Source organism: Psittacula echo (genome assembly GCF_963264785.1).
Source record: "Psittacula echo genome assembly, chromosome: 1".
Classification (NCBI taxonomy): domain Eukaryota; kingdom Metazoa; phylum Chordata; class Aves; order Psittaciformes; family Psittacidae; genus Psittacula; species Psittacula echo.
The window spans coordinates 86354097-86363808 of record NC_137735.1 but is presented as its reverse complement, the minus strand read 5'-3'; the positions used below and the strand labels follow the sequence as shown (position 1 = coordinate 86363808).

Sequence of the window (9712 nt, the reverse complement as noted above, 5' to 3'; positions counted from 1 at the left end):
TCTGATCCCCCTGGTAAAACTCTGTCAGAACCATTAAACTTCAGACAGAGAAGAGCTGTTTGGTTTTCATGTAGCTGCTCCAAGCATTGTTCAATTGGCTCTAGAAGCACTGTTCCCACCGCTTCCTCCATCGGGGGTGTTCCATGGCTGGGAGCAGGCTTTGCACCCTTCTGCCTGTGGAGAAGGAGCTGGGGTTTTGGGAGCAGCATGGAGTCCCCCAGCCAATCCATACCAAGGCCATACAGTTTAATGTAGTATTTATTGACAAGGTGGAGGCCGAGGCAGTGGGTAAGGGGAGGCTGGGGAGGGAAAGGGGCTGCTCTGGCTCTGCTGCCAGCACCAGGACAGTGCTTTGAGGCCGTTGCTCTTCCCCGACTTGCTCACAGGAGCAGCGGGGTGGGGGTGCCTGGTCCCGGCCGGACACGTCCCCCATCCTTGGGGGCTGCAGTCTGTCCAGCACCGTCCCCCGAGCAGCGCACTGCCCGTGTGCCCCCGGCTCAGCCCCTTCACGGGGAGGCTGGGAACGGCTGAAGCTTGTTACCTGGATCGCGAGCCTGCCCCACGGTGCCTGCTCGATGGCGAAGCGCAGCCGCCAGCCCCGTTCCCGGGAGGGCGGCACATCCCCTGCCACGTCCGGCCGCCGCGGTTCGTGCAGGCTGTCAGCGGCGCTCAGCCGGGGGCAGCCCCGTCCCCGGCGGTGCCGGCGTCAGACGGTGACCTCGGTCTTGCTGTTGGTGGCGAGGTGCCGCGGCGCCTGCCCGTACAGCGGGGTGGCGGCGCCCAGGGGCAGGCCGGGCCGGCGGGGGGCGCGGGGGGCGGCCCCTTCCCAGCCCCCCGGGAAGGCCGGGCCCCCCGGCAGCTTGGCCTTGGGCAGGGGGCAGCCCTCGGGCAGCACGGGCGCCTCGGCGTGCGGGAAGGGCAGCGTGCCGGAGGGGGCGGGCTCCGGGCCCCCCAGCCGCAGGTAGAAGTCCTCGGGGGCGCTCTCTGTGGGGATAGGGCGTGGAGTGGGAGGGATCCCGTGTGATGATAAGCTGGGGAGTGGGGGATCTTGGACACAGATTGGCTGGGAAGCGCTGTAGGGTGGTGGGGGATCCTGAGCTCTGATTGGGTGGGCAATGCTGCAGGTGTGTGTGTGGGATCCTGGGTGCTGATCGGCTGGAGAGTGCAGTGGGTCTATGTGGGATCCTGAACTCAGATTGTCCGAAGAGAGCAGTTGATCCTAAGGGGTCCATAGCTCTAGCTGGCTGGGGAGTGCAGTGGATTATAGCGGATCCTGAGCCTTGGTTGGCTGAGGAGTGCAGTGGGTCCATGTGGGATCCTGGACTCTGGCTGGGGAGCGCAGTGGATCCATGTGAGATCCTGAGCCTTTATTGGCTGGGGAACGCAGGGGGTCCATGGAGGATCCTGGGATCTGAGGATCTGGGCTGGGGAGTGTAGTGGGTCCATGGGGGATCCTGGGCTCTGCTTGGCTGGACAGCGCAGCAGGTCTATGGGGCAGTGGGGGGCCGCAAAGCCTCTGCCATGAGCAGTTGCCCAGAAGCCCTGGGGTGCGTGTCCTGCCCGTGCCCCTCTGTGAGTCCCCCACCCCTCCCCACCTGTCTGCGGGGTCCATGGGGTGCATCCCCCCACCCCTGAAGCATCAGCACTCACCTCCAGCCTTGAGGGTGGTGTAGGCAGCGTAGGCAGGGGCCGACAGGCCCAGGCTGCTGGCCAGAGGCAGGCGCTTGCCATGGCCATGGGGCCGGCCCAGCGGGGGTGCAACGGTCACAGCGTTGTTCAAGGGTGGCTTGTCTGGGGGGCAGAGGCAGGCGGGGGGGACTCAGCTGAAGGCTGGGTGAATAAACACTTTTGCCTTTATTCACCATGGGGAGCTTGTTTTTCCCCGCCGTGCCAGCACCTTACCTGCACCGTTCCGGGGGGACCCACGGGCCAGACCCTCACCCAGCGGGACCTGCACGCCCCCCACGAGGCCGTCCATGTGCTCGGAGGGGCCATGACCTGGCTGCTTCAGCAGGTCCGTCAGCGTCCTGGGGAGGGGATGAAGGGCCATTAGAGCAACATCCTGCTCTCCTGACCCCACCAAAGCATCTGAGCCCCCTCTTTGGAGACAGAGCCAGGCAGCCTGGGGTTAGGAAATGGCTGCTTGGAGCAAGGAGTGCACCTAGGCTCCCAGCCCAGCTTCTGCACGGGGGTTGGCGAGCTGTCCCAACAGTGGATGAGGGCTGAGCCCTCCTGGGACTGGGAGCAGCAATGGGTGCGGATGGTGAGGGAGACACATGGCTTGGGGCGGGCTGCAAGGTTATGACAAACTGAGTCAGAGGAACCTGAACTGACAGCAGCTGGAGCAACACCTCGGGGATGCTCCCCCAGAGTGAGAGCCTGGTGGAGGTGGGGAAGGGAGGTGACATATCTAAAGACCCTTCAGAGCAAAGAAGACCCCGAGGAAGGGATTAGAGAGGCCACTTGTGCCTCTCTGGGGAGGATGAACCAGCGGCGGCCACCAGCGCACAGACTATCCATGCGTAACACCCTCCTTATCAGTAAGAGCATTAAACATTAAACACCATCACATAAGATAAAGCCCTATTTTGTTTAACATTCATGCACGGTGATGCTGCAGTCCCACCACGGCACACTGGCGGTACCGGAGCAGGACATGTCCACATGAACATGCTGCTTTTGGCAGCAAGTGCCAGGGCAGGACAAGATGCTCCTGCTGGTATGGGAGCTTTGCAATGAGGAGACCCACCATTCCCCCTGCGTGACTGCACATGGGTGTCCACTCAGGTCTCATTTTGGCTCCTTAGTCCCCACACCTTGCACCTCAGTGACTCTGGCTGGCTCACAGACACACAGCATGAGCTGCGGCAGGAGCTCACCGATAGCGAGAGGCTGGACGATAAACAGCAGATTAAACTCAGTGTGCATAAATGCAAATTGGAGAGGAAGGGGGGAATAATCCTGACTTGGTGGATGTGACAGCTCATGGCCCCGGAGCGCTCAAAAGCCCAATGAACCCAGTGCAGGGAATTGCCAGGGAAGGCAACGAGAGCAACGGGGAAAGCAATGCATTATACCCAGAGGTGTGGAAGCTTGCAAGGCCCCAAGCATTGTTCCTGGGATGATTTCCCTCCCAGTCTGGATCCAGTCAGCATCAAACGGTGACAGCAAGAGCAAAGCTGCAAGGGAGCTGCCCTTTGGGTTCACCTGACAGCATTCTTGGGGAGCTTTGGGTAACACCTCCCAACATCTCCAAATGAGCCAACAGGGCCCTCATGGAGCAGAATAAACTGGAATGGGGGAGGAGCAGTCCCTGGCATCTGTGTATGCTGGGGGTGACCAGCTGGAAGGCAGCCTGGTGGAAAAGGGCCTGGAGGACACCAAGCTGACCGTGAGCCAGCAGTGTGTCCTTGGGGCATAGAATGGTCTCCTAGGCTGCACCAGGCAAAGTGTTGCCAGTCTGTCCAAGGGAGGTGATCTTTACCCTTCTCTTGGCATTCGTGAGGCCAAACCTGGAGTGCTGTGTCCATTTTGTGCTCCTCAGTACAGGAGAGACATGGGCATACTGGAGAGACTCCCGCAAAGGGCTACAAAGATGACGAAGGGACTGGAGCATCTCTCCTATGAGGAGAGGATGGGTGAGCGTGGGCTGTTTAGCCTGGAAAACAGAAGGCTCAGGGGGATCTTATCAATGTACGTGAACATCTGAAGGGTTGGTGCAACAGGGACAGTGCCAGGCTGACAAGAGGCAACAGGTTCAAACCGGAACACGGGAAATGGTGTTTGAAGAGAAGACACAACCTTTTCCCTGTGAGGATGGTCAGACCCTGGACCATGCTGCCCAGGTAGGCTGTACTGAAACCCCTCACCTCTCCAGAGCCCTCCTCAGCCACTGCCCCAGCTCTGAGCCCAGCCAAGCTCCTTTGGCCATGGGTGCTGCACCCAGAGGAGCTCTGGGCACCAGCCTGGGTGGGCTGCAAGCTGTGCCCAGGCAGGGCCGGGGGATGCAGATCCCTGTGGCTGTGGGCTGTCAATGCGGGGAGCTGCTGCCCCATCAGCTCCAACCTTCCCTGGGGTGCTCTGGCCACTGCCAGCTCTCGCCTGTCCCCAGGCCCCAGCACTCAACCGGGCTCGTTTCACCAGGAAGTTCAATGCGATTTGACCTATTTTCTCGTATTTTTTTCCCCTCGGGTCTATTTATGAAGCTTGAGCAATCCTTTATCTGTGACTTCCTCTCCAGATAAATCCATCAGCGCTCTTTCTCATAAGCGTGCCCTCCATGCCAACCACCCCAGGTGCTTGGACGATAACAATTACCAATAGCAGCATGAGCAGTTCTTAACGAGCTGTTTTGCTAAGGTGAGGAGCGTGCATGAGCCCTCAGCATCGGCAACATCCAGGCTCACCCCCCACCCTTTCGCCACCAGTCGGGGCTGACGGCAGGGCCCCTGGGGGCTGCACCCCAATCCCTGTCCCCAGGCCCTGCAGTGCAGGGGAGATGGACCTGGAGGGTGACACTGTGCTGATGAGCTGATGTCTGTCTGTGTGTGTTTTGGGGGGTTCTGTGAGCCTCAGCATGGTCCCGCGGCTGGGGGCCTGGGAAGGTCAGGGCACATCTCCCTGGGTCCCTGGGTGGTTTGTGGCACCGGGACAGCTCCAGGGTGCAGATGGAAGTGGGGAACACAGGGCTGATGTGGCTCTGAACCTGCACTGCTCACCTGTGACAAAACACTAATGAGCAGCACCATCAAGGCTTCTGTCCACCGCCATGGGCACAGGTGCTGAGCGCATGAGGCCATGTGTGAAGGCCGCTTGCCACCCAAGCTTGCCTGAGCACAGCCTCGTCTGTGCGGGCATGCAGCCCTCAGCAAGCCTTGTTGTGTCAAACCAGCCTGGCACAAGCCCAGAAACCAAGAGAAGAGGCAGATATGGGAGCAGTGATGCTGAAGGCCACGGCAGCTCCATGGAAGAGCTGGAATGAAGCTCTCAGTGCTCCTGGGCCATCCCCATGAATGGAGGTGCCCATGTGGGAGCGTGACCCAGGGCACGGCAGAGCACACAGGGGTGGAGGAGAAACATAGCAAACCATGGCTGCAGGTGGGCCGGCGCCCGGCTGCACACACAGCCTCTGTGCCCAGCCACAGTGTCACCTTCACCAAGGTCCCATGGCTTACGGTGCATCCGCTCAGGGCAGGCCGTGCCCGTCCATGCGCTCAGCTCTGTGGGACACCTGCCTGGTGGGGCTGGGACACTGCTCGGGAAGGATCCTCCAAAAGGTACCTTTGCAAAACTGGGGTTGCAGCAGAGAGGAACAGACCTCGGGCAAAGTGTGGGCAGTGGGAGTGAGCCCAGCTGGAGGGACACTGCATCCAGTCTAGGGACAGGGATCCAGGTCTCCCTCCCTGCCGGAGCTGGGCCCCTTCCCTCATCCCAGATGGCACGTAATGACTCGCCATGCTGCCCGCAAACACCTCTCCACCTCCGCCAGCCGCCACCTTGGGCATCGACCGCAAGCATGGCCATGGACTGCAGAAATACCTGGCGTGGTCAATTGCAGTGGAGGACAAAACCCTGTCAGTGGGGACAGGTTTTGGGACCCCAAATAGCATGGTTGACTGAAAAGCCAGCACCGGGGGTTCAGCAGCTGCCAGGGTACCTACTTCCTTAGGCTGGTTTGCCCCTCTCCAGCACCCTGCTGGCCCCCAAGAGGCTGCTCCCAGCCCAACTCTCCCCATAGGGATGCTCACCCCAGCCATAAACTGCAATCCCCTCTCCAGGAGGTTCTGGGGGAGGCCAGGGGTGTTTGCCTGCTCTCATGCGATGGGCACAGCCACATCCCAGCGGCCCCCAAGGACCTGGTGTCCCTGCAGATCCGGGGCCTGGAGAAAAACAGGGGCGGGTGTTCCTGACTCAACGCGGGGTTTGGCCGGGCTGAGCGAGTGCTGGGGATGGGTGCCAAGCCTGAGCCGAGCAGGAAGGAAAGGGGTTTGAGGGAGCTGCCATGAGGCCCTGCAGGAGGAAGGTGGATGGGGAGCAGAAGACATACCAGGCAGCTGCAGCTCATCTGGGTGGACCAGCAGCCAAAGCCAGCAGAAACCATGCTGGAGGCAGCCTGAGGCATGGGGATCTTAGGAGAAGCTGGACGAGGGCTCAGGTGTCTCTGCCTAGGAGGAGCTAGTGGGGTTTCTGTGCCTGGCCACTCATCCTGCGTTCCGACCAGGACCATGACAAACATCCGGAGGTGCAGAAGCGGTTGACCTTCCCCCCCAAGTGGGAAGCCTGCAAGCAGCAGCAGCAGGAGCTGTCCTGGGACAGCAGGCAGCATCCCCAGGAGCTGAAAAACCCTGGCAGGAGGGAGAAAGGGATGGGAATGGAAACCAAGCCGGCCGTGCAACAGGGACCTGGCCCGAGGCCACAATGCGGTGCCCGAGGAGCAAATGAGAAGCTCCTACCTGAGGCGTAAGGAGGGAGGTTCAGTGGCACTGCCCGAGCCATGCATGGGTATGGAATGAGGCAGCTAGAAATAGCCCTGTTCTCTCACAAGCACTGAGACAGAATGTAATGCCGGGGCCGACTGAGTGCTCACTGGGATGGAAGAGACAGCATCCCTTTCCTGACGCCAGTGCTGTGTACCACTGTCTCCATCAGTCCAGCACCCATCAGTGCAGCCTGGTGCCATGCCTGCTGCCTGGGGCTCTATACCCCATGCACTGCTCTCACCCTGCCGTAGCTTGCCAATCACCACGCCTGTGGAACCAGAGTGGCTCGTGGCTTTATACAGAAGGATACAGGGCACAGGAGATGATGAAACCTCTCCTGACTTCTGCAGTGATGGAGGTGCCCTTCTGGTTTTGTCCCACAAAGGCAAGCAAGGGAAACTTGCCTTCTCCTGTGCCGTATGCCCCAAAGGTCTGTGGCTCTGGGGAGAAAAGACACCGATCTCCCTGAACTCATTGGGAAAGTCTGGATTAGCAAGAGGGAGGGGAACTATGAGGAAACACAGCTCCTGAGGCACAGACTTCAGGCTATGCCTGGTGAATAGTGGTAGCAATCCTGCCAGCAGTCCTGATGGTGCGAGAAGGCATGGGAATGAGGAAAGGGGTCTGGATGTCCTGGGGGCTGAGCTGTCCCCACACACAGCATCCCCTTCCCAGGAACTGAGGGGAGGCCAAAAAGAGACGTAGCGGTGGGCAAGTGGAAGGGGAGTCAGGAGGCAGGGAGGCTGGCGGAGGCCGTATTGATCCTGTCAGGGTGCCAGCACTTCCTCAGGCGACACGGGGAGGAGGTGCAGGCATGCAGCAGCACCCAGCCAGGCTCCCTGCCTAGGGGGGTACGGCACTGATCCCCCCAAAACTGCCGTGCATGGCTCAGGAGGGCCCTGTGAGCCCCATCCATGAGCAGATATGACCCTTTTCCAAGCAGCGGCTCAGCCTCTGCTCCCCTGGGTAGGTGCAAGGAGTTGGGTGGGTTTGGGGTGGGGTGCAGCAGGTCCGAAGCTGGGGTGCAGCACCCAGTGGCTGCCAAAGCGCCAGCAGGCAGGGGGAAGGAGAGGGTGTCTGTGCCAGGGGGTGCAATCAGGGTGGCTCTGACTGTCCCAGTGAAACCACTGCCTCCAGCCCTGTGGTTTTGTTTAAGCTGAACTCCCTGAACAAAATGACATAAAAATGGGGTTTTCTCCAGCCTCAATGTCCTCACTGGGAAGATGTGAAGTAGAGCCCTGAAATGGGGTGTATCTGGAGCTAGGACTGGTGCAGGATGGAGAAGGGAAGGTGCACAGACAGCCAGGGGAGCTGAGCAAGAGCAGGGGGAGGCGCAGGGGGTCCCCAAAGCCAAAGTGTATCTGACACCCCAACCTGCCCCCATGCTCAGCCCCAGCAGCGGGCTGAAAAGCTGGGGGCTGCAGCCACGGGATGCAGTGGCCATGGGGAGGATGCCCAAGTGTCCACCAGAAGCTGAGCCCCAGCAGGTGCGCAGCTTGGTCCCCCCCAGTGTCCCACACCAGTGCACAGAGACGGGCACTCATGCACACGCGTGCACACACACACACGTGTGCACAGGTGTGTACACGCACACTGAGACGACACAGCAGGCACGGTGAAGCTGCCTTTGCCATCTCCTTTCCCTTCTGCGCTGCCAGCGAGGCTGAGCCCAAGGGGACTGCAGTCCCGAGTCACCTCACACAGAGTCAAACCCAGTCTCATCTCCCCTGCACATCGGCAGCCACAGCTTTGTTTTGGCAGGCAGGGGGAAGCCACGACCTATAGCTCACATCACCCACCCCACCGGGTGGTGGGAATGGCTCTCCTGAGCCACGGACAGGGCTCCTCAAGGGACAGAACATGTCGTTTTGAGAGGGCACGGGTGTACAATCACCCTTTCTCATGGAGGCTGTCCTGGCTGGCAGCCCTCCCTGGCAGGACAGGTTGGGGGGCTGCAGCCAACACCCACCCCCACCGATGTCTCAGCATGCTGGGGTGGGGGTTTTGGGGATCACTTCACCCTCTTGTCAGCCCCAGGGTGAAGCTGGGGTTAACCCCACACAAGGGGCTGGGAGCAATGCCCAATGGGGGGGATCAAGTGGGGCAGGTGGGGATCGTATCCCATTACCTGGAGACGGTCATCTCCGTCTGGGGACCTTGTGCTTTCTCCAGGCCCAGCTTGGTGAAGATGCCCACCAGCACCATGATGGCCACCACGCCGCATATGATGTAGACGATCATGTTGGTCCTGTCGCGAGTGGGGTCCTCGGGGGTCTCATCCACCCGGGTGGGCGGCTGGCCCGTGTTAACCCAATTAGGGGTGTCGTAGTTGGAGCAGCCGCTCTGGTCCAGCCGCCCGGGCTTGAACTGGCAGCAGAAGCGGTACCCGCAGGTCCCGCAGCAGTACTGGTAGATGCCGGCGTTGCAGTTGAACGGCGGGTCCCACTGCCCCATCACGTCGTAGTAACCGCGGCAGCGGTCTCCCCCCGGTGGTGCCGCTCCGGTGGGCGCCGGGGCCGTGGTCTCCGCCGCCGGTACCTGGCTGCCGTTCCCGCTCTCACCTGGCGCCCCGGTGCTGCTCTCGCCGCTCCACACCCGGCCCGGCTCCAGCAGCACCAGGCAGCAGATACCCACGACGTAGCTCGGCTCCATCCGCCCGCGGCTCCGCGGGGCCATTCGGGCAAGGGGCGAGTTAGAGCCGCTTGCCCGGGACCAGCCGCATGGCCGCCGAAGAGCCCCCGTGGAGGAGAAACGGGACGGATGGGAGGTGGGGGTGACAGGGGGAAGGCAAAAAAAGGGGGGACAAAAAGAGAAAGGACGGGGGGAGAAGTGCGAGGGGACGTACCCCTTCCCCGCCTCCCCCAGACCGGCCGAGGGGCAGAGAATCAGAGCAGGAGGCGAGGCGGGCGGCGGGGGAGAGCCGCCGCTTCCCGCCGGCCGGGGAGGGAGTGCGGCGGCGGGCGGCGGGAGCGTGCGGGCGGGCAGGGGGCCGGCGGCCACCCCATTCCCGCGCCTCTGCCCTCGCCTCCCGGCACCGCGCTCGGCGGAGGACGGGAGGGGAAAAAGGGAAAAGCAGGGAAAGCTCCCGGGGCGGGAGGAGCAGCGGGAGAAGGAGGAGGAGGGAGGCGGGGGCAGGGAGGGAGGGAGCCGGCGCGGCCAGGAGGAGAGCGGGGCTCGGCTCCCCCGCCGCCCGAGAGCCTCCCGAGGAAACCGGAGAAGGTCCTTCACAGAGT

The 9712-nt window shown here is 61.7% G+C and overlaps 1 protein-coding gene across 1 annotated transcript; it reads right to left on the bottom strand.

Annotated features, from left to right (window-relative positions):
• Positions 1 to 706: 706 nt before the first annotated feature.
• On the bottom strand, positions 707 to 9155 carry SHISA8 (shisa family member 8; the record flags this gene model as incomplete). The annotated part of the gene is made up of 4 exons (XM_080624894.1): positions 707 to 984; positions 1651 to 1791; positions 1903 to 2027; positions 8608 to 9155. The coding sequence occupies 4 exons, from the start codon at positions 9153 to 9155 to the stop codon at positions 707 to 709; spliced, it is 1092 nt and encodes a 363-aa protein (XP_080481020.1).
• Between the last annotated feature and the right edge of the window lie 557 nt (positions 9156 to 9712).